Here is a 15,092-nt window from a genome sequence, read left to right on the forward strand (position 1 = left end):
GACAAGGCTTCAATCTAGTCCTCTTTCACCTGCATGACTCACACTGATTTTCTTTCCCCTCAGCAGGCTTTTACTCACTCCCAGGACAGCTCTGTCATTGCTGGCAGTTGGATTCATACGCGCCGGCCTGATAATTCAGGTAAGCTTTAAGTGACAATGTTGAAACTGTCTAGTTTTATTAGAAACTGTATTTTGAGAGATAGTTTGAACCATGCAACACAAATACTGATGGTCATATCTCACTATTAACACATATGAATTAATCAATGCTGCCACAATCCTGTGAAGTACAAGTAATTATTCATATTACAATTATGGAGAAACCAACAGAGATATACTTGCATTGGCTAGAGGAGGACTAAATTTCAGATCAATAACTAATTCTTGTGAGACCAAAATCAAGAGCCTTGTGTTCACACCATGCCTCAAATTCCTCTCAAGTACTGACTCTCAACCAACTGTGGATAAAGATTAGGTAGGTGCAACGGTGATGGCAGTCAGCCGGCACCGTGGTAGCGGTAAGCAAACTACTCTCTAACCATGCTAGTTTTAATACTGTTCAATTTTAATCTTGTTCAGCATTTAAAACTGTTTTTTTTTTTAAAGACTCTGTTTTCTTCTCTCCCCTTCCAAAACCACAATGTCCACTTACCATTTTTAAAAGATATCTACAGTTTAAACTGGAAACTTTGTACCTAACTGGGTCATCCCAGCTCATTCCCTCTAATTTAATAGTCTCTAATCCCCTCCAAATAGTTTCACCTCAGCTTTCCCTCAGTCAGAAATGATTCACCTATATTTATACTGCATTCTTGATGACTGTATTAACTGCACATATACTGGAATATATCAAAAAAGCTGCTACTTCTCTGATGGAGGGGGGCAGCTGATTAACAGGGCACGTCAACATTTGACAATGTCTCCAGAAAGCAACGGAACAAGGTGATATCCAAGTAAAACTGCACAGGGGCAGGGTGTGACTGAAATCTCGCTAAAGCATGGGAAATGAAAACTATGCAATTCACAGTTTGGAAATTTACGTTAAAACTGATTCAAAGTTAAAGCTGACAGACAGTCCTCGTGCTCACACAAATCACAGAGGAGCTCCAGGATCGCTCGGCAAACTCTGAATTGCCAGTATAACAAAGACACTCAGGGCAGTGTGTGGCCTTACCTCCAGACTTCTCTCCTGCTGTGAACTAGATCTTTACAATTTCAAGGGGTGATTTTAATACTGAAATCCAACACATTTCCAGCTAAAAGGAAGAAGAGGAGGTGGCTCCGGGGAATGGCAAAGTAGGCAACCACTAGTTTTGAACAGAAGACTAAGCCACCAGCAACAGAAAATAACTAATTAACGGTTGTATCAAGAAGTCGTTTTGAAATACACCGGCAGTCCCTGGCAGTCATTACTTTTTGCTGTGACTCCCTCTCCAGAAGTCTGTGACTGCACTGCCCCTCGCACTACAAATGTCCACGTGCTGGATGAATCATCTTCATCCTTGAAATAATCCAGCTGGGAAAATCTGACTGCATTCACGGTAGCCCAGTTTCTTACTACCTATTCTGTAGACAGGATTTCTCTTTCCAACTCGGTCTGACAGGAGGCAAACTCAGAAGTCAAGAGGTCAAAGTACCTCAAGAATCCGACTGCCAGTGGACAAGCGTTTGGTTGTGCCTATAAAAGAGGTATGGGTAACAGTGACGCAGGTCTGGCCAGTGAGAGAGATGGATGGCAGCACAGTACAGGTCAAGCCTTGCCTTTCAGCCTGCCAAGCTTCCAATTCTGAATTCATTTGCTTATTTATTGAAGAAACAGCATGGATACCAATCACATTGAAGACTCAAGACAGAAGTCATTTAAAAGAACAAACTAACAGGCTCAAATTCAAGGACGAGATTTAGGCAACTTCCACTTGTATTGGGGTTCGAGACACAGCAGTGGTTCCTTGGACCAACACATCCAATTCTAATGTGAGGTCAGACACCGTAGGTTTTCTGCCTTTGCTGTATAATACAGAATCACAGAATGTTTGGGGTTGGCAGGGACCTCTGTGGGTCACCCAGCCCAACCCCCTGCCCAAGCAGGGTCACCCAGAGCAGGCTGCACAGGACCTTGTCCAGGCGGGTCTGGAATATCTCCAGAGAAGGAGACTCCCCAGCCCCTCTGGACAGCCTGTTCCAGGGCTCCGTCACTCTCAGAGGGAAGAAGTTCTTCCTCGGGTTCAGCTGGAACTTCCCAGGCTTCAGTTTGTGCCCAATAATGTTTGTGTGTAATAATACCACATTAACAGTGTACTCATCCCCCTTCACCAAGTCTCTAGCGGTGCTAAACTCTCGCACAGCTCTGGTAGCCCTCTAGTATGTTCAGCAGATGTACAGAGATCATTCTTTTAACACCACTACCTTTTCCCTGGTCAAGGCTGAGTTTCTAAGAACTGCATGATTTTCCTTCTCTTTTAATGACATTAAAGTAGAAGTAACGTATTAGCCAGACCAAGTGAAGAATTAAATGTCACTGTTACCTGGTTTACAAGCCTAGCAAATATCAAACCAGTGGAACTGCTCAATTTAGCCAACTGCTGATAATCATCGTAACCATTTCTCTGCTCTTTTTCCACAAATTAACAGAAAAAAACCCACCAAACAACCCTTAATTTTTGTGGGGTTTTTAGCTTGTACTTACACTACTGGAAAAGTTCTGAGCATACTTTACATGGGGATGGGACGTTATAAAGCCTCTTGAGGGTCTTCAGTGTTATTCACCATTCTGTAAGACACAATTAAAATACACAAAAACATTAAGAGATTTCTGGGAAGGCAAATACATTCTGACTTCTTGTTATGTGGCACACAATTATACAACCAGCTGACAGAGGGCAACCTTCTGGCTGTTTTACCAGGCCATAGCGCCAAATTACTTCTCATTTATAAAAAAACAAAGACAGGACCCTTCAGGATCCTTCGCTATCACCCAGTCCATCCCTCTGCTAAAAGGCAGAATATACACCAGTCACCAAATATAACCATGGTTAAGAAAATGCTCCCTGGAATGACTGAATTATCTTATATCTTCTTGCAATTTTCATTTTTTTAAATGGATCGTTACAGCCTCACCCTCTTCATTCCCCTTGCCTTCAGCGGGAGCTTTGACAAGGTTTGCAACGGACCCACGGTCTTAAAGTCTGGTAAATAATCTTTTACATCCCAACAGCCTATGAATTATAACGACTCAAGTTACAAACGGATACTTTGCAGATCTAAACAAGGCCAACCAGCCGAGTACTCTAAGCTTCTGGAAATGTTCAATCACATTACTCTGGATAATCTGTAACTAATCCAGACCCGCATACAATCACAGACATATACTTCACTGCACATGGTAGATTCTTAAGGAGAAAGTTGATATCTGGTAATCAGTCCAAAGACAGAAATTTAAATTACAATTGATTTCTTTTGGCCACAAGTAAATTAATCTATGCAATCATTTAGCCTTATGACAGTCACCTACCCTTTTAACTCACAAAAGCTATTAAAAGGATTATTTGGCTAACATCCGCACAGAGCTTAGAAGACAGGTACTATGTTCTGAAAAGGAATGACCTAATAGAATTTCCTTTAGCTATCACTGCTGATGTCTTTCTCCACAAACTAGCACGGACTGAAAGTGCTTCAAAAGTCAAACTATTAACCAATAGGAAAGAGAAATGCAGGATATTATATCCACAGAGGCGCAGAAAGAACAGAGAGAATATTTATACTTTGGGCTCTGGGTGTATGCGAGCTGGAACAGAAAACAAGTGGGTAGAGTAGCACAGGGATTTGCATGGGACGATTAACTCTGCTCCATAAAGAGATGTCTGTAATCTCAGCAACCAAGCCTTGTGGACGGACGCATCTTGGCTCTTCTGAGTGGTTAAGAGTGGTCCAGACACTACAGCACAATTCTTCCTCTATCCCACCTGCTTCCAGACGGAGTCCGCCGGGTATACACAGACTATACTGTCGTTTACACGGCTTGCTTCTTTTTTTCCTTCGTGAAAAAACTTAGGAACTCTCAAGGCAAAAAGGCTGGGCTGAAGTAGCAGCAGTCAGCTTCTGGCCACCAGCCTTCCCAGAGGTTTTCAGCCTGTCCCCACATGATTGCTCCAATCCAGATGTGGCAAAGGAAAATGCTGGGTGTTTTCGAGGAAGGAGCTGATGAGAGCTGGCTGCTGCCACTTCCAAAACAATCCATTTGGCCCACACTTAGGTCCTGAGTTGCCTTCTTCCTCTCCAGGAAAGGAAGGAGGTCGCCAAGAGCATGGTCACAGAGAAGATGAGCAGTCCCAGCAGACCACAGGTCATGTACGGTGGCCTGGGAGACAAATCAGGACACCAAAGGACTGATGGATGGAAACGACAAACACACAGGTCCCTTGCAGTCAGTCGCCCCAAACCTTTTAAAGGTAGTTCCACCCCAAGTGACCTCTCTGTTAAATCTCTTAACTGCATTTAAAATATTCTCCCTGATGCAGTCACAAAAAACATGAGATCATGCTGTTGACTTACTGCCAAATTTTGAGTTTAACAGAGAGCTGTTCTGTTTTCCAAAGAGGAACAAGTTAGACTTAAATATACATACAAACTTTCTGAAGGTCAGAGAGGCTAACGCCAGAGAACTGGATTCCTCAGAGAAAGAGTTGCTTCCAGGGTGAGGAGTGTGGAAGAAGCAAAGAACTAAACCCACCAAGGAAAGAAAAGATTACCTTCACCATCATGAAATGCAGTATTAAAACTGGAACATGAGGAGAGGAGATAGAGAGCCAAAGAAAAGGCTGCAGTAACTTCGGTGTGAGATGACAAAGGCAGGACAATGATATTAGTGATACTAATGGAAGAGAAAAAAAATGGTACAGACCTCAGATGTTACAAATGAAGAGCCATTAGGATCTAGACCAAATTTGGGATGTGAACAGAGGAGGAAGAAGGAATTTTTCCAGGAGACTCCAGATCTGTGAGCGCAGGCAGAGGACGATACCATTCCAGCAGAAACGAACAGGAGAGAGTTCATGAGAAAATAAGAGGAAATCTCAGTTTTTGCTGTGGTAAAGGTTGAGGCAGTAATGTTACAGTCTGAATGCAATCACAAACTGTCACAGACGCAGCCAGGCAGTAAGGCAGCTCAGGGGATCCTCAGGTCTGCCTTGGTAGCTGGACTTGGGAAAGCAAACGCAGTTACACAGAAAGGAGAGGAAGCCAGCGCTTCCCACGTCCGATGCCGGAACAGAACGGCTGCTATTGAAAAGGGTTACAAACAGTCTTTGACTCCACACTGGTCTAAAGTTCAGCAGCACAGAAATACCTTCCCTGCCCCCATACACATGTAATTCTTGCTTAAATGTTTTTGTAATTTAAGGGCACATCAGATGGGAACCTAGCAACCCCTCGCCTGTAATTTTAGTCAAAAAAAATTCAACCCAAAACAGCATAACTTCTGTCACCAAAAAATGATGATCCTGAAATCATGAATCACCATCCTGGTGGCTCTCAGCCTCCTTTAAGCATAAAGCGAAGCACCAAACCAGGTCTGATCACAGCAAAGGCAGGTGTCACCACTATCTATAGCTGATATGCAAGTAAGAACTCACAAACCTTTGCCCTTTTCGCATTATTCATTAAATAAATTATCTACTAACACAGGGAAAACACTATCAGCTACCCTTCCCGTTTCTGGTACAGGCAATAAAAAAAATTCAATATTAATATGGAAATCATGGCCACAGATGTAGAATCAGATGTAATGAACAATCATGTCCCCAGCTTAAGTTGCTATAAAGGCAGCTTAAATTTACAACGGATGAGTCTTCATGGCAATCTGTTTTTCAGATATTAAAAATCTCATTTTCTCAGTGCCAAGGACAAGTGGAAGTGTGAAGCACTGGAGTATCAACTCTGCATTTGTCTCACTTGACATGAAATCATTCTCATGGTAACTCAGATTTTTAATACATTCTTGGGATCCACTTCAGTTTCTTCATTTCTCACTGTATGTAATTAACTGTTTTGAAGTATAGTTCACCCTGATCCACAACACCCTGCAGAGGCAAGGAGGAAGTCACTTGGTACAGATGAGGCTGATATCACTTACTTGGAAGAGAAATTCCTTTTCCCTTTTAATTTCTGAGTGAGTCACATCATAAAAAATAACACCACCACTTTGTATTTCACTAATACCTTCCTTGGTCAGTTCTCAAAAAGGGCTCTACAAACAACAAATTAGAAGCTTTTGTCCTTGGGGAAGAGAAACATCACCAAGTAAAACATGTACAGAGGGGCTAAACGCTTTGCTTAAAGCCACACAGCATAGTATCAGTGGCTGAACGTGGTATCTGCCCGAGCATGTAGGCCCCACTACTACAAGAAGACTATTACCAAACCAGCCAGTGAAATGCAGAACCACCAAGTTACAGTCTGCTATCAACCTGCTGCATCGAAAGGTGAAGAGAACATGCAAACTCAGGTCCAAGAATAAAGTTCTACCAATGCTGAATTCGCAATAAAGGCAGATTCCCAACACTATGCCTAATTACAAACCAATCCTCACCTAGAAGTGACAAAACATCTTAAAATCTAAGCCTTTACTTAACGTACAGCTTAAGGAATTGTCCGGTCTTCTGGCTAGAGCCTCTGTGCGTGTGTGCATGCTCGTGTCCATAAACATGGGCTGTTATGTTTCATCTGTGCCACCTTCTCTACGCTGAGGCCAGCATAAAGTAAAACAAATCTGTTGCTGGCTTAACCTATGTCCAGAAGACACCTTGCCTCAAAGACAGAAAGGGAGCAAGGATCCATCCAGTCAAGCCCATTCTAGTGGTTAATCACCCTCTTCCATGACGAACCTGCACTTGATTTCTGCTTTGAGTGTGTCTGGCTTCAGATTCCCACCAGCGGCTCCTGTTAAGCCTTCCTTTGCCAGCTTGGAGTCCTTTATTCTTGGGAGATGTTCAGACAGGCTGTTGTTTACCCAGTGGTTTTAGAACCCCAGGTACTGCATTTGTATCAAAACTCAAAAGACAAATTCATCTGGGTGCATGCACAAAAGTAGGACTAGTGTCCAAAATACTAAAGCTAATCTAGGACTCTCTAGCCCATTTTCCCAAAATAGGCCTATTAGGGGAAAAAAAAAAAAAAGCTCTGCCATATGACTTCAGGATGTGTTACATCTGTGCCCTGGAAAGCAAGGCTAAGAACCTGCTCTAAGAACTGCCACCTCCCGAGCACGCACTGAGGCTTGGCAACTTGCAGCAACCAGTTTCACGCAGTCATTGTACCGCAACGTGAAGAGCTGTTTCTTAAGTCTCCAGGCTCCAAGTTATTTAAATATCACTACTTTAACTTAGTGCATTGACCTGTGCCTTGAGCATGTTCTCGTGCAGACTGTCAAGAAGGTGACAGCAAGCTCTCGTCAAGAATCATTGCTAAACAAGCAACGCGGTCACTGCATTTGGTGCAGCTTCTGGGTTACCTTGAACCGATGCTTCCAAGGAGTGTGTTGGCTGAGCTGCAAGGTAACCGGGCATGAACTGCTATGGCAGAGACCTTATCTTGAGCGACAGGTTGTAACCTTCTAATCACAGATAGTAAGAACAGCTGAGGTTGGAAGGGACCTCTGGAGGTCATTTTGTCCAACCTCCTGCCACCCAGAGCCAGTTGCCCCAGACCACGTCCACAAGGCTTTTGAGTATCTCCAAGGTTGGAGACTCCACCAACCTCTCTGGGCAACCAGTGAATCAATGAAAGCCAAAGGGACCAAGAGAGAATACTTTTCATAAACACAACAATTATTGAAGAAACTGCTCAGAAGTTGCCTCCAACCAACGTTGTTTTCAGTCTTACTGTGACTGTGTTGGTTTACCAAACCCTTGAGAGTACACCGCAGGAGAATGCCATATTTTGGGATTATGGTGAGGGAGTACAGTAGCATCTTGCCAAGCTTACAGCAAAAATTTTTTTATGGCATCCTCTTCTTCCTCAGAACTCTTTAACTGAAAGGAAACCACTGCAACACGCCTTTTTCCCTCTAGAAAACGCACACTTCAATCTCATGATAAAGCCACAGCTGGTAAAGTTCAAAAGGCAAACAAGCAAATCATTGCCTCCACAACATGCCCTGCAGTAGATCTCCACAGAACAATTAGCCAAGGACTGCAGTCCAAATGGTTTCACTCTTCTGTCTCTAACCCCAAACAAAAGAAACCTCCTTATCCAAATTCAGTGGAATTGCTTAGAGTGCAAGCGGGAGGCCAGGCTCCATCTTGAAGCAGACTACCAACAGATCCTCTCCACAGAAAGACTGAGGTCACAAAATCACACAGGTTCCCAAACTCACCCAAGGTTTCCAGAAAGGCAGAAAAGTTTGTGTGTATTTCACTGGAAAGGACCTCGAGCTAACCAGAAGTCCCAGAGATACATAAAAGGCAATGCAGCCCCAGAGAAAGGACATAATTTAGTATTGTTTTGTTCTTAATGGCAGCTGGAAGATGAAACGCTGTCATCAAGATACATCTGCAGACACGTTCCAGCAGAGAACCCCGGGTTATATTTTCATTATTGCTTACAAATGAGCTTCAGGCCTTAATGTACCAAACACCTACGCTGTTGTATCTCCTGAATTTCAGTACGTTGTCCCCTCCAATCATGTCTGAAAACTTGCCTAGAACCAAAGGCCAGACATGAATTAGTTCTTCTGGCTAAAACTACAAGTGAATCTTGACAGCGCAAGACTGACAGCAAGGCACACGAACTCCTGGCTAACAGCGATAGCTAACGGCTCCTACAAAGACTACTTCCCTAATGACCAAACAGGTTGTCTTAATCCACTTAGATCAGTTTGAGCAACTGAAACAGATGAGGAAGAGCGAAATGGTCATTCACATGAGTGAGAATTTAAGGAGATAGTGACTCTCATTTGAGTGGTTCAGTTCTAAACGTTTGACACTGCATTGCAGAGAGCAGAAGCTGTCATAAAATTAGCAGCCACATGTCAGAAGGCAGCAAGTAAGAGCAGAGAGCTGAAGGAGCAGTCCGATCCCAGACAATTCCTGCAGAGCTACAAGGGGCAAGACACACCCTGAAGAAGAATGAAGATTTTAAGCGCTTAGATGCCAACAGTAGGGATTACACCTTGAACCCTGTGGATATGTACGCCATAAGGCATATACGTTAATCTGGACAAAACCGCAGATGGGAGGATCGCCAAGTCCTCAAGTCCAAGCCAGGGCCAAACATGCAATAAATGAGAGGCTCATTCAAAAAAAGACCCCAATTAACAGTAATTACCTTGACAGTTTTCTGCTAGGAGTACAGTGACACAGTAGCACTGGATACACCAACTGAAATGAGATTCCGTAGTGCCAAGCGTGATGTCTGCGGACCGCGAGTACATCTCCACTGCAGAAAACTGTTAAACGTGAGCATCTCTGCTTATTCCGGCATGCTCATGGGCAGTCCACACCTGTGGCGTTAGGACTGTAATAACACTGCGGTGAGATTTCTCACCACCTGGACCTCCTGAAGTGCCCCAGGTTTGCCATCTCTCTCGTCTAGCTAGCACCAAGTATCGGTTTTGGAACAGAGGAATTATCCTGTTTGACTGCAGTTTGGGTGTAACAAGACGCAGACCAAGCACACTATGCCCAGCAGCGCACACCAGGAACAAGAAAGAAACTACTGTTGTTACAGCTTGCAGGTCGCCGTGCGGAGCTCGCTCACGTTGGAGAACAACCTGACAGAGTTGCCCTACACACCACACACAGCAAGAGGTACCCAGCTGAAGGAAAACCAGCAACCGCAGCAGAAGCACAGCATCCCGCAGCCTCGAGACGGTCAGCAGTGCCTTCAGAACATCCATCTTGTACATAAATCTTTGATAATCTAATCTCAGCATGCTAGTAACAGGACATTAAAAGATCAGAAAATAAATTCGTTTTCTCAATGTCTAGAGAACAACTAACGAAGGTTGCTAGAATCTGTGCTTACAGGGCTTGGCTTCTGATCTTGTAGCCATGCAGATTTAGATACTGGGCTTAAAATAAGTAGTCTTTTAAAGACAGGCTTTCCTCTTTGGCTGTCAATTCTGCTCAGACCTGTGGCTTGCTTGCCCCAAAGAGGATACAAACTTCCACTACGAAGACCAAGGCCCAGCTGCCAGGTAGGCCATGGCTGGTGACAGGCAAGTTCAAGAGCACGAAAACGGGAGGCACTGCAAAATGTACAACAGCCTCAATAAAACAGAGCATTCATCTGACTGGACAGGCAGAGACCTTCCTTCATCCATGACTCTCCATGGAACCCCAACGCACCTCAGCAGATGCCACCAAACCTTCTTCAGCAGAACTCTGAAGATTGTACTTGGCATCAGGTCACTTGACAGAGGGAGATTAAATGCAAGACAGGGGTACCACAAACCCTTGGCAGGCACAGAAAACTGCTGCTATACAGTCCTGCGTCAATATGAATGTGCCCAATGCGAGATTCCCAATGCAAGACACATGCATGTACAGCTGAAGGGAGCAGAAGACCCTATGCCCAGCTGCTGACCTAAGAGAAGAAACCAGAAGTGTATCTGTCATCACTAGTTCCAGGAACAAGTATGGGAGAGAATTAAGTAATGACTTATGATCCTTTTTTTTGTGCCGTACAGCAATGCAAATATAAAGTATTAAGAGGACAGTGGTATCACTTATCAATAACAAATGCACCACATAAAATTTAAGGGAAGTATTATCTGTTTCAAATAGGTTTTGGATTCAAGATCATCATCCCCTTTTCCCAAACAGTAATCTGATAACATGCTGTACAAACAATAAACTAGTTAGGAACTTTACAAAACATTAAACGGTGTTCTGAAGAGCTCTGCAAGCTCTCAATTACTTCTAATAAAATAAGCATGCAACCCTTTTCCAACCTCAAACCAGTCTGCGTAAAATTGTGCCATACAAGGAGCCTGTAAGCACGGCAGTCTCGCCGACGTCTGCCCTCTGCCTTACAACTGCAGGTAGGTTTGACGGACAGCCATAGGGCACCCAAGGCACCCATCTGTCGCTCACTTCAGAATACGATTAGTTATCAGAGACTCCGCATCTCCGCCAGCGATGCTGGGACCGGGCTGGGATCTGGCAGATGTGTCCTCACCGCAGCAGCACACCAAGTTTCCTTGTCCCTCTCCATCCCGTTGCCCTTGTCAACCGATTGTGCTTAAAATACTGATCTGTGGCTCTGCCCTCCTTTTCTGCTTTCCCCTCTTCCCCTCTCTGATGACCCAGGGTTCCATCAGGTCCACCTCGAGCAAACCGCCCGGTCCAAGTGTTCTTTTCCGCCTGCTTTGCCAGAAAACCTGTGGGGCTCTCGCACCCCTGCAGAGGCACCTGGTTCAGCAGATGCAAACAGAGAAAGGCAATCTTTTTTTCTCCGAGGTAAAGCTGTATTCTGGCAGATTTATTCTTGAGACACTCCACCTTTATTTCTACTCACTGACTAGTTTAGAAGACACAGAGATTACTTTGGACAGCAGACTAGCAGTGATGCAGATGTTCTGCTTATACTGGTGTTAAGAAAATGGAATTTTAAAAGGGGGGCATTTAGCAATATGCTTTCCTAATTTTAAGGTTTAAGGCACTTCATTCTTTGGAATAGCACACTTGAGAAAGAACAGTATCTGACCATGAAAAGGACATTTACTTGTTCGTTTGTTTGAGGTGTTTTTCATGTGGTTGCTTATTGCCTGGATAGCGTACGAAGGAGAGGAAGAGATCAGTAACTACAGGCCTTACCGTCAGAAGTACACGCTGTACAGCAACCTCATACACTTCTGTCCAAATAAATAAATAAACAAAACACTCCTAAACACCTATCAGAAGTGGCAGCAACATTCGAGCAAACATCACGGGGATGCTCAAGCAGGACATCCCAACGGCCTGCACAGTCACTCCCCCGACCTGCCCCTGCAGCCTCGGCAGCACGCCCCAAACGCCCAGCGCTCGCCCACTAGGGATTATTCTTGCAAAGGTCTTCTCCTGCTTAACATATTAACGGGGATTTATAGGAGTGACTCTCTGGAACACTGCTCAACAATGCTAATAGCAGAGCTCCAAGAAATCAGTACTTTGGCAATTACAAATACACCAATACATGCTGAAATGTGCGCTCACGCTTGCTAAACCTGTAATCCGAGTTGGTTTTTTTTTTTTCCTCCCTCCCTGTAATAAGTGGTTTAAATTTAGTAGGAATGATTCACTCAGCGCAAGTTTGCTTGCTTTATTTAATTTTTTTTGCACTTGGAATCCATCTTGGATGACGTCTAACAGGAAGACTGGAGGAGGGAGGCAGAATCTGGTTTTCTAAAGAAAAGCCAGCCCATTAAATGCAGTGTCTTCCATAATTTTGTTGTAACTTAAATATCTCCAGAACTTGGAAATTTCCTCCTGGCAAAAAAATGGCAGATACAGCGCAGACACATATCCGACTGGTATTCTAGTGCTACTTTCGCTCTAAGCTGGGTTCAGGCCAAAAAAGAGCCATTCCCCATGGTCTTAAGACATCCCTGTCCACAGCTGGTCTGCTCTGGCATCCTGATACAACTATAGGAGCCTCACTACCCCAACCAGGCTGAGCAGCATCTTCACCTTGTACAAGCAGGCTTGGGGGCAAGGACTATGCACTCGTTTGCGTTTTGATTAAAAAAAAAACAAGAAAAAAAACAACAAAAATCCCCCCCCTACTTTGAGGCTTCATTAATGGCAGTCTCCAATTCTGCTGCTGTCATTCATAACACAAGCACAAATCCAGGCTGGGCGGGGAATGGATGGGAGAGCAGCCCTGAGGAGAAGGGCTTGGGGGTGCTGGGGGATGAGCAGCTCAGCACGACCCGGCAGCGAGCGCTGGCAGCCCAACAGGCCAACCATGCCCTGGGCTGCATCCCCAGCAGCGTGGGCACAGGGCGACGGAGGGGATTCTGCCCCTCTGCCCCGCTCTGCTGAGACCCCCCCCAGGAGTCCTGCGTCCAGCTCTGGAGCCCTCAGCACAGGACAGAGCTGGAGCTGTGGGAGCGGGGCCAGAGGAGGCCCCAGCAATGATGCGAGGGCTGGAACCCCTCTGCTGGGAGGAAAGGCTGGGAGAGCTGGGGCTGCTCAGCCTGGGGAAGAGAAGGCTGCAGAGAGACCTTAGAGCAGCTGCCAGTACCTAGAAGGGCCTGCGAGAGAGCTGGAGAGGGGCTTTTGACAAGAGCATGGAGTGATAGGACAAGGGGTGATGGCTTCAAACGGAAAGGGGGAGATTTAGATTAGATCTAAGGAAGAAACTCTTTCCTATGAAGGTGGTGAGGCCCTGGCACAGGTTGCCCAGAGAAGCTGTGGCTGCCCCCTCCCTGGCAGTGTTCAAGGCCAGGTTGGATGGAGCTCTGAGCTCCCTGGGCTGGTGGAAGGGGTGCCTGCCCATGGCAGGGGGGTGGAACTGGATGGTCTGTAAGGTCCCTTCCAACCCAAACCGTTCTTTGATTCTTTGGTAACTTTGGTGGCTTCCCCCAGAACTCAAGATCTTTGCTGCAGACACGGAGGAATTGACCCCAGTTTAGGCAAGGTGCATTGCCCAGCCAGCAGCACCCAGGGAGGACAGGGCTGTTTAGCCTCTGTGCTCTACCTACCCCCAAAACAGAGCTGTGTCAGTGGGCGAAAGCCTTCACCACAGATGCAGAACTCTGGCAGGCGGCTTTTGACGCATGGAAGGTAACCAGGAAGGAGGTAGGCAGAAGAGCAGATGACAGCTTTGTGACAGCACTGGAGGACTATTACGGCAAAACTTTGCTAAATATATCTGCAGTACAAAGTAGGTGGGTCAGAACATACCTCCAAGAGAAATCCATATTTGGAAGCACAGCCCAAGTGGCAAGCTATACGTACAAAGTAGGTATACGCACAAACATAAGGGCTTCAAGCAAGAACACTTGAAGGATTTGGAGTTTCCCTTCCCCCCTCACACATACATATTCAGTCAAAAGCACAAAGCAAGCCTGCAGTGTAAAACACTCCTTAGGAAGCAGGCCAGAGAACTAAACAGATGCGCAGAGAGGTGAAGTGACCTCCAGTCTCAAATGAAATTATTTAGGAAGCTTGGAATCCTATCGAGACTCCGAGCTACCGGCCTGCACCCTCACCTGAGAGTGGGCTGGGACTCAGCAACTCATTCCACATGTGACACGCAAACCCGCTGAACTGCAGTGAGCAGGTTCTTTGCTGAAAGCACAGTGCCCTCAGAGCTATATAAAGCAGAACACTAACTCCAGTGTCAACAATCCAGTAAGACGAGGACAAAAAGTAGAAAACGGAGAAGTTTTATGATGGAGATTTCTGAAAAGCTGATGAATTTTGTTGGGCTGTGACAGTTCTGCTGAATTCTCTTAGAACAGGAAATCCAGCTTCAGCTGTGGGAATGCATTGGAAGTGTTGATAAAAGCCAAAATTGCAGAACATTTGGAAATGCATAATTTAGTAGAGGACACCCAGTACAGATTCATAAAAGGAAGGTCATGCCTGACAAATCTGCTGAAATCCTTTTTATTATACGACCAAATCGTTAGGTTAGACAAGAGTGAAACAGTGGACATAAGTTATCAGGATCTCAGGAAAGCATTTGATTTTGTACCACTCAGGCTGATTTACAAAGTCATAAAGCATCGTGCAGGGAAAGGGAAGTGAAATGGATTAAAGAACATTTTAGGGATAGAAACAAAAGCAACGCAGTGAGCGGAAGGAGTCTGAAACGGAGAGGCATAAATGTCAGTCTGCTGCTAAATGCATAAAAATGGGCTCTGAGATGGGTAAAACTTCACCTCAGCTACCATTTTGGAGGCAAGAATACCTGAATTTGGAGACAGAACTGCAGAAGTGTGTTACTAGTGGCTGGTAAATTAGCAAGAAATCAGGTGCAGAGATGGATGAGCTAGGCTGAGCATCTGACAAAAGGATACGAGAGATGCTGCACCAACCTGTGGGATTCACTTGTACTAGAGCTGACGTGTGAAAGGACCTTCTGGCTGGGAATCGGCATTCATTTTA

The 15,092-nt window shown here is 45.1% G+C and overlaps 1 protein-coding gene across 20 annotated transcripts in view; it reads right to left on the reverse strand.

Moving 5' to 3' along the window:
- The window catches only part of HMBOX1 (homeobox containing 1), a 128,532-nt gene that overhangs the window by 78,402 nt on the left and 35,038 nt on the right, over positions 1 to 15,092 (reverse strand). For 17 of the 20 annotated variants that reach the window (XR_012763277.1, XR_012763276.1, XR_012763275.1 and 14 more), the window contains exon 2: positions 2,687 to 2,770. Coding sequence is in view for 15 of the 20 variants with exons in the window: in XM_075415060.1 (XP_075271175.1) it covers positions 2,687 to 2,709 (23 nt within the window). In the remaining 5 variants the exon portion in view is untranslated. Of the gene's footprint in view, positions 1 to 2,686; positions 2,771 to 4,900; positions 5,197 to 15,092 lie in introns of those variants that run through there. The other 3 variants (XM_075415051.1, XM_075415052.1, XM_075415044.1) reach the window with 2 other exon arrangements.

The sequence above is a fragment of the Opisthocomus hoazin genome, chromosome 2 (assembly GCF_030867145.1).
Source record: "Opisthocomus hoazin isolate bOpiHoa1 chromosome 2, bOpiHoa1.hap1, whole genome shotgun sequence".
Classification (NCBI taxonomy): domain Eukaryota; kingdom Metazoa; phylum Chordata; class Aves; order Opisthocomiformes; family Opisthocomidae; genus Opisthocomus; species Opisthocomus hoazin.